The 22,109-nt window shown below is 41.1% G+C and overlaps 1 protein-coding gene across 2 annotated transcripts in view; it reads right to left on the bottom strand.

Annotated features, from left to right (window-relative positions):
- Positions 1 to 22,109, bottom strand: part of cdin1 (CDAN1 interacting nuclease 1) — a 55,331-nt gene that overhangs the window by 28,559 nt on the left and 4,663 nt on the right. The window contains exons 3-8 of one of the 2 annotated variants that reach the window (XM_019277176.2): positions 14,311 to 14,356; positions 13,272 to 13,336; positions 12,326 to 12,386; positions 9,111 to 9,183; positions 1,621 to 1,700; positions 1,179 to 1,228 (exon numbers count right to left, since the gene is read on the bottom strand). In XM_019277176.2, the coding sequence (XP_019132721.1) occupies positions 1,179 to 1,228; positions 1,621 to 1,700; positions 9,111 to 9,183; positions 12,326 to 12,386; positions 13,272 to 13,336; positions 14,311 to 14,356 (375 nt within the window). The remainder of the gene's footprint in view (positions 1 to 1,178; positions 1,229 to 1,620; positions 1,701 to 9,110; positions 9,184 to 12,325; positions 12,387 to 13,271; positions 13,337 to 14,310; positions 14,357 to 22,109) is intronic. The other variant, XM_027274941.1, reaches the window with a different exon arrangement.

Genomic DNA, 22,109 nt, shown 5'->3' with positions numbered 1-22,109 from the left:
CGCCAATTTGGCAAAATGCAGGGAGTGCCTGGGCTAGCTGTTCCACTCATTCCTCTAAAATCTTTGAAGAAAAAAATGCTTTTAGAATAAATGCCATTTTGCATCAGGATGCAAGCTGCTTGATTTCCACAGAAAGGAATCCTGAGTTTGAGAAGGCCAGATGTCAAAATATGCCAAACTTGCTTTTTTCCAAGAGAGAAAACTAACTTCTTACGACATTACACTGCTCTCAACAAACACCAATCACTCAAAATGGATTTTAATTAATACATACATATTGTGTCTGACAGAACTGCATTAAGAGCTACTCCGCTCATGTGAGAATGCAGCTCTTTCAAACCACATAGTAGTTGGGGCGGTTGTCATGAACTCTCTGTGGCGGAGTAACTGACTCTAAGTTGACACTGCCGACAGGACAGCCAAAGAAAGGTAAAAAAAAAAAAGGGGGGGGGGGCAGGATGGGACAAGCTTGACTGGCTATGAACAGACCCGGCCCCACACACACACAGAAAGCTTGGGCAGACACAATAACAAACAGACGTACACATGTACACTCATTCAAATAAGTCTCCTCCCCCAGGAAATAGTTGCTCTGCTACCCAGCTGGTTGCCCCTAAACAGCCTGGACTTCAATTCTGCTCCTATATTCAAGGCCAAGCCTCTGCTAGACAATGGATTTAAAAAAAAATCATGTTCAGTCAAAATTAATAGTTCAAGCACTGATGTGCCCAGAACTCTCCATGGTGCTGAATGACATAAGAATTGAACTAAATCAAATCCAACTAAAAAAGTATTTAGAAATTCTGCATGCAAGAATAATTGAGATTTTCTGTAATTTACATAAAATATGACAACATCATCTGTATTAAATAAAATACCAAACAAAAGAACACATTAACCACCACGAGGCTTAGGAATGATTTTTTTCTTGTATCATAGAACATTGGGTCTGATCCACTGTGTGCACATGGAGATGCATTTAGATCAGCCTATCCTCTCCTCCGCCTCTTCCCTCCATCACCTCCCAGCCTCTGTATCAGTGATAGTGGGATGGCAGGCAGGATGAAACACTTCCTTCTGTGAAGCAGAACTTTTATGTCAGGTGAAGCCAGACACATCTCATCCCCTTCAATAGCTCCTCGTCAATTTCAGGCTTAAAATTTTATGGGATAGGATACTGTTTGATGCAGTCTACCAGCGGTCCATAACAGCAGTCATTTATTGTGCACTGAAAAGAGGGGGAAGAAATATTATGGCGTGCGAAAAAAAAGGGTGGGTGGGTGGAAAAGGGAGGTGAGGGTAGCCCATACAGTGCCGGGGAAAAGGAGAAAACACAGGAGATACTGGCAGATTGGCAGGCATGACCGCCGGCTCTCACGTGACCTCATCAGCAAACATGAGCGGCTGATGCCGTCTGTCAGCCAGGTGGTAGAATGACACTTAAAAACTCACTGTACATAAGCAGTAGATTTGTTACCTGAAGACAGGCAGGGGTGATATATATATTTTTTAATTATATAAAAAATAAATGAAGCAATTAAAATATATATAATTCCATGAAACAAAATAATCTAAATAGCTTTCTGTAATATTTCAGTTTAAATTTCAAAAAACTCTTACCTGGTAGACGTTGTTGGCCAAAATTTGGTCTGGAATTAACGACGGCTCCTTAAGCATGCTGCTGAGGACAGTTTTAGATGCTGAGAACAAGACAGAAAGGCAAGAGAGGGGGAGAAACAAACACAAAAATCATATTAATATTACTGTGCAAATTATATATAACACTATAGCTTACCACCTACCTATAAATGACAAAAAAAAATCAAATTGCTGCATTGAATTGAGAGCAAACAGTGAAAATATACAGAGAAAAGACAGGTTTGACATACTGTAATTCACCATGCCACTGTTAGTGCAGTATTTCTACACTAGTCCATTAGATGGCTGCTTGGTGTCTATACAGATTTTCTATAGATAAATGTTTCAGTCCAGAGCACAGGAGCCCCATGTAGTTTATCTATGTTATGAACGCTGACTATTCTGCATCTCTCATCCCCATTCTTGCTCTACTAACATTATAAATCAGAAAGGAAAGCCTGCTGGATTGATTCGCTGGCACTGCAACAGCAAAAAATTCCTTAAATCATTTCTTAAAAAGATTTGGATTAAATGGATTGTATCATTGTGTGACGAAATGGTTGAGGCACGCCATTTTAGTGATACATGGTCCTGACAGACTTGCAACATTACAGATAATACAAGGAATGTTTCTATTCACATTTCAGGCATGGATGGTGCCTGTACCAACACTGCACAAGCTCATCTGCAGAACTGTGCAAAGTATATAACTGTTAAAAACAAGACAGCTTATTTGAAGATTTATAAAAATTGCTTAAAAAAATAAATAAATAAAAAAAGGGACTTAAAAACCTCCAAATGAAAAAGAATCACTTGAAAAAGTCTTGGGTGTACATTTACAAACGCTGACTGGATCATTAAGCACCTGTTAAATGTATTTCATTAACAGAAAGGCATTTAGAAGAACATGTAAAAACCCTTAAGACTCTTCTTTCCTGTCCTGTCTTGCCTTTGCATTTCTTTCATAGACATTACTCCTTGAGAAAACTATCACAGAGGACAAACACTGCTGTGATCCCTCATCCACCTTATGATGAAATAAAGAGGCAGGAGGGTGGAGAACAAAGCCCATTCAGTGTTCCCTCCTCTCTTTCTGCTTCTTCTTCGTCTCCATCTTTCTCTGCCACCTCTTTTTTTTTTCCTTCCTCCTCTCTGTTTCAGTCTCCCCCAGCCGTGGTACTCCCCCAGCCTACACCATAACCTCACACTCCCTCTTAGAGCTGCAAGGCACAGGGCTGTGCTTTATTTCTTTGCTCATTTTTCTCAGAGATTGGTACCTTCACACGCAGATCCATACCATGCTCCTGTGCAGTGCGGGCGGCGGTGAAGAAAGAGGGTTATATTTTCCCCTTGAGTTAGGACACCTCATGACAAATGATAATGGATAATCAATAAAGCGGGAAATATGAGGCAGCAAACTTTATGAAGCCAGGAGACATATTACTCCCCAACAACACTGGTTTCCCTTAACAAAGTCACTACTCGACTGTGCCTAATAATCTGAAGGAAAATCAAAGGACCCGCAACCACATCAGCAATATTGGCAACTTATTCCACTTTAATGGCATTTTGATTGATTTTTTCCCTCTTCCTAATGGTCGTTTTATAGATTTGACGCTGCTTCTGCAAAACAGTAGTGTGTAATAAACCTCCCCGAAGGCAAACGGTAGCCATTAAAGCTCTTGTCTTACTAGCACTCATAATTGGAGGTTGACCACCGCCACATTTTGGTCTCTCACATAACACACACATAAACACACACTTCCAGGACTAGGCTTCTCCCTCTCTCTCCTTGTCTCTCCAGACCTTTGATATTTTTGGTAGATGGCTATAATAAGTGATAGGATCCCTTCGTCCTGCTTCTTTTGAGCGATGGGGTTAAAAATAGCCATAAAGAGGTGACCTTGGCGCTGACATTGTGGAATTTCAGCCAAGCATTGACCTGATGAAAATGGAAGGCCGGGCCGCTAATAAATCAGGATGCTTTTAAAATGAGTTTACCCTAATGCTCATTCATCACAGGCTGTAATGCCATTTGCAGGCCCAGGATTCGCTGCTGTGCACAAACACAGCAGTAAATAACAACAGAGCCCTTGCATCCCTCGCATCGTTGCAGCCTCCAACATCAGCATACATTTATTAAAGACGCCCCCGCCTTGCACGGCAGCACTCCTCTATGACACCCTGAGCTCATCTCTGCCACACACGCTATACTCTTTAAATACACACACACACACGCAGACACACACACACACACACACACACACACACACACACACACACAGAAGCACACATAAAACACGTGCAGGAAAATAAAAAGCATAATCTGAAGAACACCAGACACAGAGAACAAAGCCCTGCAGCGCGACTTTGCACCTTGTAAACATTCGCCAAATTTACTGTAATTGTCCCATGTTGGTATAAATTCTGACTAAGGCACCATATCACACCGTCAACATCTGAACAGAAAGAACAGAGAAGAGGAGAGGAATAATAGATGTGAAACGCTACGCCTCCATTGGGATTTGCTAAAGAAAACAACCAGTGTAAACAAATCACGAGGCTGTTTTCATATGCAACTCCAAAACAAGATAAACTATATAAAGGCAAGGTAACAGCGACATAACCTTGGCTTGATTTCTCATTGCTTACTTGTGTCATTTGTAACTACTCTTCCTTTTCTCCGCCAGGGTGAAAAAGTCATTATCTCAAACACAAAAAAATGTTGAGAAACCTCATTAGATAGCAACATTTGTTGAGGGAGGACCGTAATAAACAATAACGGATGACGATTGTTATTGCCCCTGACACTGATGAGCTCCTCTGCAAGTTTGTTTATTAATTAAAAAACCCACTTTTTTTTTTCTTCCACGGATGGAGTAGTGGTAAGGGGGGGGGGGGGTGCTTACACATTTCCTCTATATGCCTACACACACCCCCCCACGCTCCCCATGCACAAGCCATTGAGCTGTGGAGGGGCACTCGTTCATCAAACTTCATGGAGCAAGGGAGAGACAGGTCCTGATAATGTGCACCGCTAAAGCTGATTTTCCATGATGAATCTCGGAGCATATAAATTGGCTAATATCTGAAAACATTTACAGATACTAGAGGAATTGACTACTTGTGGGACATGATGGATGAGGCTCCACGACGCTGGCCGACAGCTCTGCAAATCTCTGCGGCTGCCTAAAGCCCTCATTTGATTTTCCAATTTACTCCTTTTAAATTTATCCTCCCGTATTGAAAAAAAAAAACAGAAGATGGGAAAGAGAGAGAGAGAGATAGAGAGAGAGAGTGGGAGATGAGAGGGAGGGGAAAAAAATGTGGCTTTTTTTTTTTTTTAAACTATCTGTGGTGGTGTGTAGGTGCTAGTTGATGATATGAGGTGGTATCTCCTGTGCAGGAGGAGCCCAGTCCCTGAAGAGGTTACTGGGGCAGAACTGATCTGCTTCCACCTGATTCTCCCTGATAGCGGTGAGATGAGACTCTACATTTATGTGTATGTGTATGTATGTGTGTGTGTGTGTGTGTGTGTGTGTGTGTATGTGTGTGTGTGTGTGTGTGCCCGTGCACGTCTGTGTGTGTGTGTAGCAGTAGTAATAGTAGATCTGGGGAGGCTCTGCTATGGAGGGAGGCTTCCTAGGTCAGGCCATTAGACTGTGGCAGAGGCTGACTAGAGCTTCTCTACTGAAAAGGAGTAATTAGTATACTTGTCAAGTGAAGTGCCACGCTGCTGCTTACCTCCCTTGCACCCACCCCTTGCATGCATACACACTCACCCACACACACACACACACAGAAAACACTCATCCTGCCTTTGCCTCCTTACGTCCTTACTCCCTCCCTTCTTGCTAATGAAGTGCCCTTGCTATCATTATTTGAAAAAAAAAAAAAAAAAAAAGGCTGAATATACACACCAGCTCCACCACAGCGGAGAGGTGAGAGAGAGAGAGAAGAGAGGAGCACTTGAAGACAAGAGAGGAGGAACCATAACAATCATAGTAGAAGTTGAGATTTTACTGGATAGAACATAATACAATATTCAGTTATCAACATGTCTGATCTGCAAAACACCGAAGCTATTATGAATTCTGTCAAGGAACCAAAGGATCATAGTCGACGCTAACATTCTCACAGTGTTAACATCAAACACGGGACATTTATAACCTTGCGTACAAGGCTTCTGTAAAGGAATGTGACAATAAATCTTAAAGGCGGTCGAATCACATAGTTACAAAACATGGAGCAGCAATCTAATCTGGAGCTGGGCCTTGGGAAAATGGAAAAGGTCAAATAGCTAGCAAAATTGCCTCCTCAAAAAAGTATGTCTAAATCTAGAGGCACATCAACTCCTGTCAAAGGAGGAATAGAAAGAAAGATGAAGAGATAGCAGGAGGGGAGGGGAAGAAGGAGCTGGAGCTCCCCCAATGTGCCTGCTAGTGACTTCTAAGAGGTAGCATCTACTGACGTAGAACTGGAATGACAATATGGCTGTTTACAATGTGATTGTATCATTTACAGAAGGTGGCCTGAGACACACAGTGTGTACAAATGATGCAGGTTTAATACAGTCTATTGTATCTGTCCCTGCAGACACATACATTTTAAAACTATTTTATGCTTTTATACTAGTTTCTCTCACATAGTTAGCACATCAATTTTCTAATTATCTCAGTCACAGACTTCATTGCATTTTATTTCATATAAACATTTACTTGTTCTAGCAGTTTAAATGTGAAAGTTTGTACCATTCTTTTTTTTTATTTCATACGTTTTAATATCAAATCACTTAAGTTATTTGGCCATAAGAAAAAAAAAAAGGACTACTATTAGTCAGATTATAAATATAACAATCTGATGACATCACCTCGAAAGACATGTAATCAAAATAAGAAAATTGCCATGAATATTTTCATGCAGTACCTCAGTTGTTCCTTATAAACTTATAATACTTATAATTGTGACATTCATGTCCCCTATCTTACGTTACTCCATTAAAAATCTTACATATACATTGAAGTTGGTTCAAATTGCTCAACTTTTCCTAAAAATCCTATCAAGTTCAGCTTCTAGTGACCTTAAAATAAGTGAATATAAACAATGTAGAAGTGCACATGTGACCTTTCCTCCCCTTCTGCCTGGTCTGTTTTCATGAGACAAGGAGCATTATGGATGTTGATATCATATTCAATACGTGATAAAACTGCTTTGAATGTATTGATTTATTTACAAGCACCACCAGATAGTCTTTCATTCTGCTTGACTGATGCTCTCTTCAATACTTTTGCTGCAACGAGAAGGGGGAGGCAGCTTGTTGGTGGTGTCGTCATGTCGAGGTGCGGTCGTGGTCGTGGCGGTGGTGGTGGTGGTGGTGGTGTGTGTGTGTGCAGCTAGTGGGAGGGAAGGAAGGAGGGACGGAGGGGAGCGGGGGGAGAGGGGTGAATCGAGGGGGGGATTAGGTGCAACAACAAGCGAGCAAAACAAAACAAGGAAGGGACAGAAAACAATTTAAAACTCGGTATTGATCTAGCACTAGTGATTGTACATATATTCCACAGTCCCAAAGGCCCCATTCCTGTGTCTCTTAAATGCAAAGGGAAAGAGAAGGGGAATAAAAAAAACGATGGCGCTAGGCAAAGGCAAGCCACTCACCTAGTTGGGGGTAATGTCCCTTATATAGAAGTCTATTGATCTTTGCAGTGTGCCTGCCCGCCCTCCCTCTGGAGTCCGACAAAACGCACAAACACACACACACACACATGCACAACACTGGAGCACAGTGTGGTGCTGGAGGGGGGCATGACGGATATGCCTGACAATAGCGCTGAACCAACCTGTTAGCTAATTGCCAGCAAAGACAATTATCCTTGCATTGTTTCATAATGGCAGCACATTACTGGAGTCTAATATACACACAGGGAGATTGGACGATTTGACCGCGCAGTCCATGTGGGCAGCAATTCATTTGCAAAAGGCCAAGCGGGTCATGAGGACACCGCAGAGAAGCTCTGTCAAAACGGAAGTCACCCTCAAAGCAACTGACTTTACAGGCTGGCAACAGTGGAGAGGTACAGTAGAATGACGTCATGATTTGAAAATGTGTCACGCTCCTGTAGCAGGTAACAGTCAAACTACTTTACCAGATAAAACAGTAGATATTAATCTGATCTAAATCATAGTGTTTTGTCACAGCGATTATCCTGTAAAAGCCATCTAGCTTCTGTAAAATCACTATCTACAAGAAGAACCACAACCACGACATTGCTCGGTAGCCTGAGATACGGCACGGTTACAGCACTGTTTTGAAATTAAACAACGATCATCCAGGAAGTTTCATCTGCTGCAAATCTATTCCGAGCAATAATAAAGCATGTTTTCACTGTATGGAGATGGAGGGATGCTGTGTGCTATTATCTGAGACGGAGTGCTTCTCCTGGATGAATGCTCTGTTCTACAAGCTGCTCAGACTTGTATTTTGACAGGCAGTGGATAACGGTGGGTCCAAAGCAATCACATCTTTGACTTTGACAAATGGCTGTGCTGTGTGCGAAGTTGAAAATAACACACATCCACTTTAATCTCTTTCTTGATTAAACTGGAAGCGCGTCTTTTTGACATCACGCGATTCACTCTCAAAGCACTGACTACTGCACAGACACGCACGCACGCAGTCCTCAGGATAGGCCTATTGAAATGATATGGAGCCGTGCGTGCATGTGATACTGGAAGATCCTCGAGTCATTAAAAAACGTGAAAGAGAGAGAGAGAAAGGGTCTTTGTATGAATTAACAAATGTCACATGTAAAATGGTGGAACTGCAAATTAGGGCCAGTATTTGTGCCAAAAAATATTACAGAGGGTGATGTAAGAAGAGAGGAAGAAAAAAAAAAGAAAAAAAGAAAAGACACAAACCAGAATGTGCATGGACGATTATTCACACAATTTCTGGACAATCTCTTTGACACATTCAACAAAAATATTTGTGTCTGGAATTTTGTTCTCCCACAGCATGTCCATCAGCGTTACCCGAGGATGGTTTGCTTTTTCTGCCACACTTTTCCTCAACTTGCTTTCCTCACAGGACCCCAGAAGGAACGGAGAAAGAGAAAGGGGATGAGGGAAGACGTGAAGGTAGGGGGTAGATGGATGCATTGGGGGATGAAGGAGGGTGAGGAAAGAAATCAGGGGTGTTATAAATAACACTGATGAGGTGAGCTAGCATTGATCCACACTGCAGTTGAGAGGTGGGTGGTCCTCCCAGTGCTTAATTGCCAGTCATGTGCCCTGGGATGCAGCTACTACTAAATGTGGTCTGTCTCTCATTAGGCTTGGACAGGCTGAAAATACAGCGGCTACAACTGGAATTGGGATTCAAACAGAAAGAGATTCAAAAGACAAAGTGCTACAATTAAGACTGATGTGGGGGATGATAGAAAGGACAGAGTGGGCAATGGAAAAGTGTTACTCACGCATTTCACCCTCCGGGCCCTGAAGGAACCTGTCCAGGATGATACGAGCCATCAGTGCAGGAGACAGATCCACCTTTGCGTAGATTGGACAACAAAAAAAAAGAGAATTTGCCTTAATAAAAAACAGCTCTGGCGTCAATGGAAAGTTAATGCTACTTCAAAACATAGTTATAGCGAAACTGTTATTCCTCTCTGGAGAATTACACCATTTACAAACCTTCAGACTAAATCCCACATATCCAGCTGGAAGTGTGAACATATTTCAAAGAGCCTAAGAATTACAGCACTGAAATTATACGGCCAGTCTACCTTTGGCTGATGTCACATAGATAATAATGATTGTAATGGCTCTAAATGATATTATTGCGTTTCCAAACCTTGACCTAACTTTCGACAAGCTCTGTGCAAATTGGTCTTTGAAAGCCTTGTTTTGCAATAACCTTTCCCACAGGAACAAGGGATCGCCTATTACACAGCCAAGCTACCCAGCTGAATTGCCTTCGCCTCTGTCAAATGGACAACTGTAGTCTCTCATCTCATATGAAAAAAAAAAAGCGGCGCACACTATGCCCAGGCTAGAGACAATGGAGAGCTTTAATCATAGGATGATCACCAAGGCAAAACTGCAGAAACCAACAGGACACACCGGAGGGACTGTGGGAGTGCAGGTCTTAATAAGAAGGATAGAACCTATGGCTGCAGCACCCTTTGAACACAAAGACACCTTGAGAGGTGCGGTGTTTTTGGTTTGAGGGCAGGGAGAAGCCCTGACAGGTAAGGGAGCACTAATGACTGATACTGAAGGTGTCTGATCACATTTTTATCAGCACGATCCCTTCCCACACATTGTAAATAATATCACCACGAAAGTGTTAGAATCGTATGCAATTAGAGAAAAACAACATTTATTCTCAAGGGAAGCAGAAAATTACAATTATTCAGTTCAATTAACAGGCATCACCCACAAAAAGGTCACAAATACTCAGAAGCATGTATAGAGTTTCAAAGTAAACAGGCGCATAGAGTGAATTTCTTTTCAAAAGTTTTGTATTTGACCTTTGTTTAAACAAAATATACAACGCACAAAGGACAACACAATAAGTTATTCACGACTAAATCTCACAGCCTCTTCAGTATGGAGCAAATTAAGATATTGCTTGAAGACTGCCATTCCTAGCCAGCTCGTTATGAAACACAACGTTCTTGCAGCCAAAGATCATTTTTTCTCTTCGTTAGCATAATTGGGTAACAAAACTGAATTTGCCCTCAGCCTATAGCGAGAATGGTGGGTTTCATCTTTTCTCTGATGCTTCCTGGTAACGCTGCGAGCAGAAGCAGCTTCTCTCTAAACAACCTCTTTTTACCCGCAGTAGTATTTGTTAACATCTCCATAATATTGCTCTAAGAAGTCAGCTTGTAAAAAAAAGGCCAAACATGTCTATAATAATTAAGGGGTACACGCAGAGTTTATATCTTCATTAAAACCTCTGATCTGTTTCTTAACATTCGTAGCTTGCAGCTACAGCGGCTCGCTTTCCTCTCACTAAAGCTTCTCATTTCCTCTCCCTTTCTTCTCTCCTCTCAATCCTTTCCTCTTTGTGCTCATTGGCCTGGCTCTCCAATCACACCTTTGCATAAAGAGAGCGCATCAGATTCCTGGTAACCTGCATCAGGGCTGACACATGAAAAATGGCAACATTACCAACGCTGGCCCAGCCTGAATAAGGACCACCTGATTAGTTCAGGTACTTGCGTCTCCCTAATTTTCATATTAATCATGAGTCCATCTCCATTCTCAAGTCAGTTCGCAGCACTTCATGAGTTTAACATGTGACTAAGATTCACAGAACCTCGAATTCCTGCAGAAAACAATTATTGTTCAGTAAAACTGTTTTTTATTAGGCCCCAAAGCTAATGGGTGTCACATACAGTACGGCACAAATGCACCTGATCTAAACCCTGTATGTTTCAGTAACCTTTACATAAAGCTCTATATAAAGCATGCAAAAAAACAGCAAATGTCGAGTTTAGAACCTTGAATTCATGGAAGACTTCTGGGGGCAAAAAAAAGAGAGAAATCCATGAATAGTTTTCATCATTGTTAATCATTTCCCTCTGTTGGAGATATATTGTCTCATAAAAGGGATGAAACTACATCAATTAGCGGTCTGGGAGACCATGAGTGCTTGGTTTAAATGTTAAGTAGCATATTAAAATGACAGTTAAATGGTTCATAGACAGTTATCTCGGAGCTGAATTTAATCCTTTGGAGAAAAAAAAAAAAATCATGTGTCAATTAAATGGAGAATGAATAATGGCAGTTAGCTTTGAGGTGCCACTGATGCATGTGAACTACTCTGATTTTAGATTAAGAAACCCTCAAATCGTGCTGCCTGGTGTAAGCACCAATAAAAATTTAAATGTGCATTTAAATATTTAAAAAGGTTATGCAGCCTATTATAACAATCAAAATAAGAGGAAACGGAAAGACTAACAACGTGCAGTATGAAATAGCATAATAATGTAAAATGTATTTGCATCACTTCTATAGTAATCCAGCAACATTAGCTGCTTATGCTGCATCTTGTTCTCCGGGAACTGTTGACTGATTCTTTGGAAGAACCATACTGAAAATTATAATTTACTGACTAGGTGTAGGGAACACCAGTGGCCACTGAGTAGATTCATTTTCACAAATGTAAAATGCAGAAACTTGGTCATGTGAAGAATTCAAGTACTTATCAATAAGACTATTTCAGAGCAAACACACAAGCAGCATCCACCACCTGAATAACTTGGATTTAAGTTCACATACACGTTTGATTACATGTATCAACCAGAGGACAAATCCCTCACTGACCTCCTAAAGTAAACAAGTGATGAAGTGATGAAGAGAAGAATTAACCGATGACCCTGCCCTCACCTGTCCACAGTTTGCGGCGACTCCGCCTGAAGTGCAATTTAGAAAATTACACAATAAAACACAAAAAGTATTTTCACATCTGCTTAATGGAGGTGAGAGCTAATTACATTAAATAATTGATAATGGACCATTTTACCAATTTTGATAATGACTAACAGACAAGGGGAGAAAATCAAAAACTGCAGGCGACTTCTAACTATCCATTTATAGAAGAAAGTAAGCATCAGTTGAGTTTTTTTTAAATATAAGGAAAATAAAGAGAGAGAAAAAAAACTAAAGCTTCTGCCATTACCTCATTGGCCAGCTCCAGCAGGACGGGAGCAGCGGGATGTGCTTTGGCTTCACTCAGATACCTTCATTACAACAAAGAACAACAACAGCAGTGAAAAAAAAACAAAAAAAAACATGGCCCACAAAGGCAGACAGAAGGGTAGAGGGGACTAGACCGGGCTAGCCAAGACATGCTAATGTCCCTGATGACTTTGCCCTAGGTGGCATATGGCAGGCTCAGTGCGGTTAAAACAGCACTGCTTGAAGGGCTTCAAATTTCCTTGAAGCCAGACAAGCATATGATAGTTAGTTAACCCCTGCCGCCCAAAAAGCCTTTTTTCCCTCGCCAGCTAAAACTACAGCTCCCTCAGATCTTACCCAGATCATCTCTGAGGTTTGTTGCTGTAAGTGGATTAGAAGTGCATTATCCAGCCTTGTTTTCCCCAGAACAATGGCCTAATAAGCTAGATAAAGGCTAATTGCAATATGCAAAGAGGCTTTCCCCCCTACAGCCTGTTTTTCTTTCTTTTTTTTTTTTTTTAATTTACCCTTATTCATCGAATTACAGATAATCATCCCATCATAAGCCTGTGTAAGGCAAATGTCCAATGGCGGGTTATTTATTTATTTTTCTGCTTTTAATTTGACATGGAGAACAGAGCTGTAGCTTAGCAGGTGCAAGTGGAGGTCTGGAATGAATCCTGAGGGTGGTGATTTGTTTAGAGGAGATTATATCTGTCATGGTGGCCCACCTACTCTCTGACTTTGGCAAGTCCCTTCCTCAGTGAACAGGGTAGAGAACAGGCAAGACAAAGAGAGCACACAAGATTGGGACACAGATTTTATTTTATTTTTTTCCCAAAAGAAAAAGAAAAACAGTGATAGAGATGAAGATAGAAGATAAAAAGAGAGTGTTAGACAGGAGAGGGAAGAACAATAAAGTAATACAAAACAAAGTAATACAGCACCTTTGGTAGTAGCTCTCAATAGCATCTGGTGCATGGTGTCTTGATATTGTTCTTTTGGTTCGTTTCTATCAAAAAGAGAACACAGATGTAATAATGATAATAATAATGATAAGAATGGAACATTATTTTCATACAATTCATTAAAAAAGGTCAAAAGCTAAACATTTTTCAGTCCACCTGAATAAAATGCAGATTTGCTCTATTATATATCAACAAGTGCAAGAGATCTTGGGTCAAAGTAATTTAATTTCAATAAGTTTGCTGGGGGGGTCAAAGTGTGCCAAATCAACCTTGTTCAAATACCCTATCCCCTCCTACCCCCTTCACTCAAACCTTGTATTCATTTCCCATTTTTTGATCAAACAATGACCCTGTCCCCACATCCCGCACCCTGACATTTCCATGCAATTCAATTGCCATCTTTGCCGAGAAGGAGGACAGGGGATGAAAGAGGAAGCGCATTGGTTAAAAAACAACTTATTTAAAAACTACTACACACAGAAAAAAAAAAATGTAATTCCGCAGAGACAGGCAGTGTGACTGACACCTGTCAGGGGGATGATAAATGACTCCATTTTCTGCCTGTGCTGCCTTCTGCCACTGGCGGCAGCGGCCATTTATCATCATCCGCTGTCAGCCGTGGAAAGCAGCAGTGACAGTGCGAGTCAGCAAACATTTAGCACACGCAGCCGCACTACACGGGGAAATTATTATTGTCAGAATAATAATGGTTTAGCATAATTTATTACAGGTCCACCAAATAAGCAGGGGCTAGATGTTATTAGACAGATGGATGGGAAGGCTTGGCAGACATCCACCGAGGCTCAGGCAGGCAAGGGCCCTCAACGTGAACGTGAGGAGGAGGAGGGGGAGGAGGTGTGGTTGGGGGGTGAAATAACGGGGGTATGGTGGTGTGGGGGTGCGGGGGGGGTCCTCCAAACCAATCAGAGAGCTGGCAGTTCAATTACAAAGAAATAAAGGGACATTCATCATTCAATTAGGCACCTGTCAGGGCTCACAAAGGAAGAAAACTTCTAACCTGGTACTCCAGGGAGAAGATGCTCAGAAGAGTGGACTGCGAGTGACTGGAACAAATAAAAGAAGGACAAAGTTAATTACCAGAGTGCATTGCACAGAGACAAAGGGAGAGGGGGAGCTTCAAAGCTGGGGCCAGCTGCCCTGTAATCTAAAAGAACATGAAAACAAGTGTGGCAAAGTTGTTCCAGATGAACACCTCTGACAAAGGATTCCTGCCACGATGGCGTGGGGTTGGGAGAAAGGGGGAGGATGTGTGTGGTATGAGAGATGAGAAAAATATAGGCTGCTTTTTTTCTTTTTTTCCTTTCACTCATTCATACATACCATCTCCTTTCGTCCCCCTTTCTCTCCAATGAGTGTTGAAAGCTAAATTGTTCTCAATTGAAGTGCAGTTTCTGATGTTGTAAAACTACACAAAGGCAAGAACGGTCACTCAGAGCCAAACCAAACATGGCTAAATTGGAGAGAAATTAATGACATTCATCCGAATAATTGATAGGATTCAAGTCCAGTCGCTGAGAGAAACACAGCACTCACAATTATTCTCCTTGATTTGGTAGATATCTCTTTGCAAAAGGCGGCTGACCACTGCAAGTGTGTGTATTTGTTTGCGTGTGAGGTGAGTGGTGTAGCAATACACGGATAGGAGAAAGTTTTCCTGATTCACTGTCAGTGCTGGCATATGGGCCGTTCTGGAGCCCTCCCACTGCAACTGATGGGCTTTGAAAATGGAAACTTTCACCGCAGGAAGCTGGGACTCCCAGGAGTCGGTCAATTCCACGGGTTGCCATAAGTTACATTCATCTCCAGCTCCAGTCAATGTCAAACACCTGGCAGAGAGGCAAACCTGGAAAACAGGCAGTCCCAACAGGGACTCGCAGCTCCTTCGATAGCCCTCCCCCAACCCCCATAGCATCCTCTGAGTTGAAGATATTTAAAGTGGTGACAGATATTATTCTAATTGGACAACACATACCTCCACTCTGCATATCATCAAAAAAACACACAAAAAAAACAACACACAAGTGCAGTAGAAGCATGTACACACATTCATAGACATACGAACTGCTCTGTGATGGTCTCCTGTAGTTCTGTGTCTCTCAGTACACTTAAATTTAATGGACTTTTCGTTACAAGTCACCTGAGAATGGTATGTAAATACTGACGAGCGGCCGATGCTTCCAATCTGCATTGAAATATTGAGTCCACATAGGCCTTCGACATCAATCACTATAAACCATGAAATAACCATGTGACATGTAAACAAAGCCAAAGGAATCTCAAACATTGATTTCTGTCTGGAGTCTCAGTCTGTGACCATATCTTAATAAAAGCATTTCAACCACTGGAATAGTTTAGCCGTTTATAATGGCTTAACCCAGCAAAGACGTCATCTTGGGTTCTCCAGATGCCAGTTTTGAAACTGTTTTATGGCTCTGGCTGGAGAACAGCTAATTCTCAACTATTCAAAGTCTCTGCGGCTCGACGCATCACACAGATGAGTCTCGTCAACCGCAAAGTTACAGTTATAAAAGTGAAAGAGCAAATGTTTGAAGTAAAAGAGACGGAGGGGGTCACTCTGAAAAAACACTGCCACCTCAGCATTAATTTACAAAAGATGCTTGGGGACGGAGGGGCCACTGCAATTAAGTGGGCCATTAAATGGTCAACTGTCAACATGTGGACACTTAAGGGAGGAAAAAAAAAAATTCTTCCACACTTCAACCTTGCACCTGAGCATTTCAACAACATTACAGCCTTATTGTTGGCATGGGACCATCACGATCCCCCTGTTGGAACAGACATCTGTTAGGTTTTAAATGGATTACTCTCTATAATGAGCATGATTGCTGCCTAATTGCTAAATCTATACCCTGTTAACTTTAAAAGGGACATAAACTGCTCTAAATATCTGGGAAAACATATCTGTTTCAAAAACACTAAGAACTTTGGGGACTTTTGTTTTTCTTTATTACCTCAATCAATGTTTGCCGACACTAAAACTAGAAAACAAAAATCATACAAATACTGACACAAGACCAGATATTGTACGATTTGAAAAAGATAAAAATAATGACAGCAGTGTAAAGAGATGAGGGCAGATACTTGGATCCAAACCAAGAGTTGTCTGCGTTTTATAGTGTCTGTCAAGTTTTACACTGTGCTCATATTGCATAATGCCCTTTTTTCCATTTAACAGACATTAATAGTAAGTTATTGCTAGGTTTACATTAATGTATATCCAACCTGTGCTCTCCAGGGCACAGTACTCTCCCTTCATGCTAAAATATGGAGCCAAGTGCAGTCTCACAATGGGGATCTGATCTGCCTGCTGCACAGTAGTAGCATTTCATTTGCACTGTAATACATCCACCTCCTTGCCTCATAATACCAGCATTTGGGGGACTGTGCACTTTCTCAGTGGTTATAAAAATAAATAAACTGATACAGGAAAACTACCACAAAATCAGATTCAATTCTTCTTTCGTTTTTTGGCTTTAAACACGGCTAACGGACTGCATTTTATTCAGATGTGTGCATATGATGAACACAGTAGAATTGGTGCTATAAGGTAACATGCTTTTTATACTGACGTTATTGGATAATTGTTAAATTCAACATATTTCTACCCTAAAACAACCCCCGGTATCTGGAGACTTCTTCAATGCATCTGTAAGATAAGTTCATCAATCTCTGTCCTACTTAATTAGCCTACTTGATTGTATTTTATGAATTAGGGGTTTGCCAGTTTGGTTGTTTAAATTTAATAAAACAAACAATGAACATATTTGAAAATTAATTTCAAAAAGATTCTGTGACAGTACAGCTCATACTTACATTGACCTTTATGAGAGGAGGGGAAAAAAATAAAAATCCCTCCCTCTTGGATATAATTTAGAACATGGGGAAACAGAAGGTTGGGAGACAGAAGAGTGGTTAGGGAATCATTCACTCTCAACCTAATTACCCTTCCTTACAACATAAGACAGAGCATTAATATGCACTGGCACCCAAAATAGTAAAGCAGCAGATTAAATTAAAAACAATTAGGGACTTTCACTTTGTCACTGAGCTGATATGCCTGTCTGGTCAGTGCTTTAGGCTCTATTAAGTTAGGCTATCCACTGGTTATGAATCCGACAAATCCATATTTGAGTGTTGAATCGCCTTATCTCCTCGTGCATTCACAGTGTATCAGTGTCTTACGCATACAGCAGAAAAAAACAGCAGTGAAACGCCTAGAAATTCCCATCAACCTAATTAATAGGAGATGGGGGAAATTCGAGCTATCAATTATATTCAGAATCTTCCTATTTACAAATAATTAATTATAAACAATAGCTGTAATTTAGGTAATGAAAGCCACCTGGCTAATGGCATTGGTATCATATGCTGCGACAGTACTTAGCATTTGGCGGATCTGCATGCAGAGAGTGTTGCGTGGTGCGACTCTTCAGGGCATGGATCTGGCTAATTGAGGCATTGCACATATTTTTTACTAATGGCGATGAAGCTATTTTGAAAAGGAATGACATGGGTGAAATGATTCATTTTTACAAAGTGCATGGAAATATTGCTACCTTGTTCTAATGTTATCCACACCCCTATTATGACCATTAGTAGCGAATCCTTTGCTGGCATTGAATCTCATCTAAGGGTTTCATTGAAGCTAAAGTGCTGACAGTAATATACGAAGCATTTACTTTCCTATAGATCAATATTTTATAAAGTGAAAAAAACAAAAAACAGCTGAATGTGGGTTAAAACACTCTGGATATGCAAATGCTGCTAATTACACATGCTGATAGGCAAAATGCTAACATCTGTTTCCCAGCGAAGCCTACCGTCATCAGCTGCAAAACAAATGTGTAACAAAAAAATCTTTATGTGTTAATGTATAAATGTGATATATTTTGACAAGAGTTAGAAACAAACACAAATCCCAGTGTGCCATGCAGCTTCAAACAAATACTTGCACAATGAGCACACGTGTTTGCAGTTCAAATTTGTCTAACTTTTTTTCCCCCCAACTGTAAAGCTTTTCTTCCTCATTAAAAATCAATGCCATAACACTCATGTATGGTATTCACTGTAATTATAGAAATTATTTTGTATTCTTTTATTAGTTAGTTATGTAAAGTTTATAAACACTATATTTTCAAGCTTTTTTTCCCCATAACTGAAGAAAGATATACCAAAAGCCTGACTCAGAGCACATTCCACTACATTTACTGATAGTGACCCCCCCACTGTCTTCCTCCAGAAGGCCATACAAAACTACAAGCCTGCGGGGGACTGTGGATAGAAATGGCTTTAGCAGAAACACAACAGGCTATCTCACTGCCTACTATTGTCCTAATAGACGAAAAATATGACCCCCTACACAGCGCCCTTCACTTTATTACAATCTTTAAAATTTCTGTCTGCTGAGGTGCCCCGAGATGTCAGGACTGTTATATAACGGTGGCAAAAAGAGCGGGAAAGATCCTGCAATCACCACCCTAATTGTGATTCCTCCTGAAAGCTAGGGATCTTCAAGGGTCTCTCCGTGACAAAACATGTTATAGCTATTATGGTGTGTTGCTATTGTCATAGCGTAATTATTGTCATTGCCGTATCTGCAAACTTTCGTGAAAATTGAAAATGAGGTCCATGTTATCTGTCAAGTGGCGAGCGTCCACTGGTCTGGCAAAGAAACACATTACACTGACCAATTGCCTACTTCCCCCAAGCGTGGCTGGGGAACTTGTACCATTCTGGGCAATTTGTTTCATTCTTCTTTTGCAATTGATCCCAGTATGCAAAGAGAACCTGGGGCAAGAGGCTCTACCATAGCTAGCTGAACTGTGGTACTCTATGCTGTAGAGGTTTCCCTCTGTGTGTGTATGGCTTTGGGGGTTGAGGGATGACATTGGTGTTTCGCCAAGTACAAGAAAAAAGATGTCAGTCTTACTCACAATAGCTCATATTCCTGTGTCAATAACTTGACTCTTCTAACATTAAGATCCCATTCTAGCAATCCAATAACAGTTTTATCCTGTCTCTTATAATTGCTATACCTCACTTAAGCAACAGGCTGCTTACCTCAGTGTTTTTTCAGCCCAATGAGCCAGACAGGCTTTACAATGTACAGAGTGTGCTTGGACAACATCCTTAAGATATCAAGAGGAAGTAGTCATTCCTGTGCTTCCTAATCAAATAATTGATTGCATCTATTATTCATGAACTCCTTAGCCTGACATGAAGTTGTAAACTCAGCACAGCTTCTCTTCTTTCTACGTCTCTCTTCTCTGCTTACACTTCATTCATCCCTTCACCCCTCCAGTGCTCATCTAACCACATAAAGCTGTGGAATTAGTTTGCCAGCCTCTCAGCCTTCAAGGGTTGTACCCCTAAGCCCCAACTGCCAGTTTGTGTTTTGTTCAATATGGGCAGCCAGAAGTGTGAGGCGGTGCACTGGAGGCTGTCGGGGCTGCCCCCACAGGCTCTGCACTAGATCAGTCTCTGGGTAATGTCATTGCCACTTCCAGGCTACAATGTAGCTGTAGAATTTACCTTCACAAGAGTTAGAACAGAGCGACTCTGTTGATTCCACAGAGACAATAGTGGAAATCACAGCTGAATCTAGAAAGACTCCAACTGGGACATTTAGCACCAGCACTGTTTAAAGATTTGATATATTTAAAACTTGGATAGACTGTATCTGGTATGTCTTTAAATCCTCTCTCACCTAATAAAAAAAAGGCATGTGTTTAACTTTTGAAAACCTTGATCCAGAGGATCTTTACTAAAGGTTTTTTAAACCTATAAAAAATAAAAATGTGAATTTTCTGGTTAGTAAGCGAGCTAATGTAACAATAAAGACAGTTACTGTAGATGACTTGATGAAGCTGGTATCTTTTCCAATTTGCGATTTAACCATCTAATTAAGATATATACCAAAGGTCTGTATCTTGTGATACTCACGAGTGATTGGGGAATCTTAGTCATGCACAACTGTAATAGTGAAAGCCCTAAAAAGGTTTTTTTGGGAAACAAAAATATACCGTATAAGCCAAAATAGAGGAATAAAATCATATTTTTAAAAACGCGTGGATGTGACAAAAAAGTAAAAAAATAATCTGTTGCATCTCTTATTGAGTTAAACTAAACATATAAAGACCTTACCAGTTTAATGCACCGTGCCTGTTACCAAACCCTCAGGTTTAACCAGCATGTAAAAAGAAAAAAAGAGATAAATACTACAGCCACAATAAATAATCAATGAGCAAGTCCCTAAGCTTCATCCTGAGCCTAGATATTACCATCAAAAACAAAGTGTCTGTAGCCAAGAAATCACCATATCAATGGCACATGCCACAACAACCCTGTCCCGCGCTTTCCTTCCAAAGATCATGCTAGATAAACCCCAAATAACAGAGAAATTAACAAATGCTTGACATTTGCTCAACATCCATTATTCTGACACTTCTTCAGAATTTCAAAAGGCTGAACGCATGCTTAATCAACATTCATATTCCCAGAGCGAGCCCCAGCACCATATTGCAGCCCGCCTCAGTGCTGATGAAAACGGCACATTAGGGCCCGATTCGAAAAACGTTCAGGGACTTCTCACCAGGGAGCGGGGTGTGTGTGTGTGTATGTGTGTGAGTAAAAGAGAGAGAGAGAGTGTTTGTGTTTAGAGGGGAGGGATGCTTCACACTTTACTTTTTAAGTATTTTCCAAAACAGTGGCATCTGCCCCCTTCTGCACACCCTCCTACTTCCATGCCTGTGAAAGCCATATGAGGAGTGAGCTGAATGGCATTTTAAAGAGGGGGGCAATCATTACATCCAAATTCATTCATAATATAGCACAGAAGGACACAGAGGATTCTCACATTCCCTCCCTCTTTTTCTCGCCCTTCTTACACAGACTCTCTCTGGGGACAAAGGGTGGAAGGACTGGGGTCCCCCTCTAGACCCAAGGGAAGCCAGGCAAGGCCTCAGAGAGCAGCCCATCATTTCCAATTCTAATACGTGGCAAGAGAAGGACGTGATGGGACTGATGTCACGTTTCCCTCCTGCACCGGCCTGCGATGAGCCCACTGACCCCCCCCTTGGCTGCCTAGCCGTGGTCCAGATATGAGGCAGGACACCACGGCTGGCTAAGAGGAGGGCAAGGAAGAGAGGGCAGGAATGGGGGTTGATATTTGCATGTCCCTCCATTGTGAGTGGGGGTAAAAAGTGACAGCACCGTGTCCAATTCTTTCCCCCCCAGAGCAGCTCGGGTCCGGCAAGAGAGGCCAGGCTGACAGATGACTCCCAACATCTGTGTTATGCAGCCGTTACAGATGAGGGACTCCACATCGCAATCTCTCTCTTTCTGTCTGTCTATGGGACACTCCCTCTCTCCTCCCACTACCCATACTCATAGTACAACAGAGAGACTGACAGACCTTGCGTGGAAATTACCTTGAAATGCCCTATAACAATCATTTTGTTCAGAGTTTAAATTTTCCTCCCTTTAATCCCCCAATCAAAAGCAATGATTAGAAAATGGTTTTGAACTCAACACAGCTTGTAGAGAATTGAGGATGAAGGCTATTCATGGACATCATTGTACTCAAATCTAATTCATTCATTCCAAAAAAAACACACACAAAAAACAAAACAAACGGAAACTGGGCAGTATAGTTAAAATAAATATCAGGATATCAATGAGAATTTTATTTTCTGATATCAGATAAAGAAACATGCACGTAAAATAATAAAAAATTCAACCCAATGATGTAAATAAATAAATGTGAATAAATAAAGT

Source organism: Larimichthys crocea, chromosome XXIV, assembly GCF_000972845.2.
Source record: "Larimichthys crocea isolate SSNF chromosome XXIV, L_crocea_2.0, whole genome shotgun sequence".
Classification (NCBI taxonomy): domain Eukaryota; kingdom Metazoa; phylum Chordata; class Actinopteri; family Sciaenidae; genus Larimichthys; species Larimichthys crocea.
The sequence above is the reverse complement of the archived record's forward strand: the minus strand, read 5'-3'. Positions and strand labels throughout refer to the sequence as shown.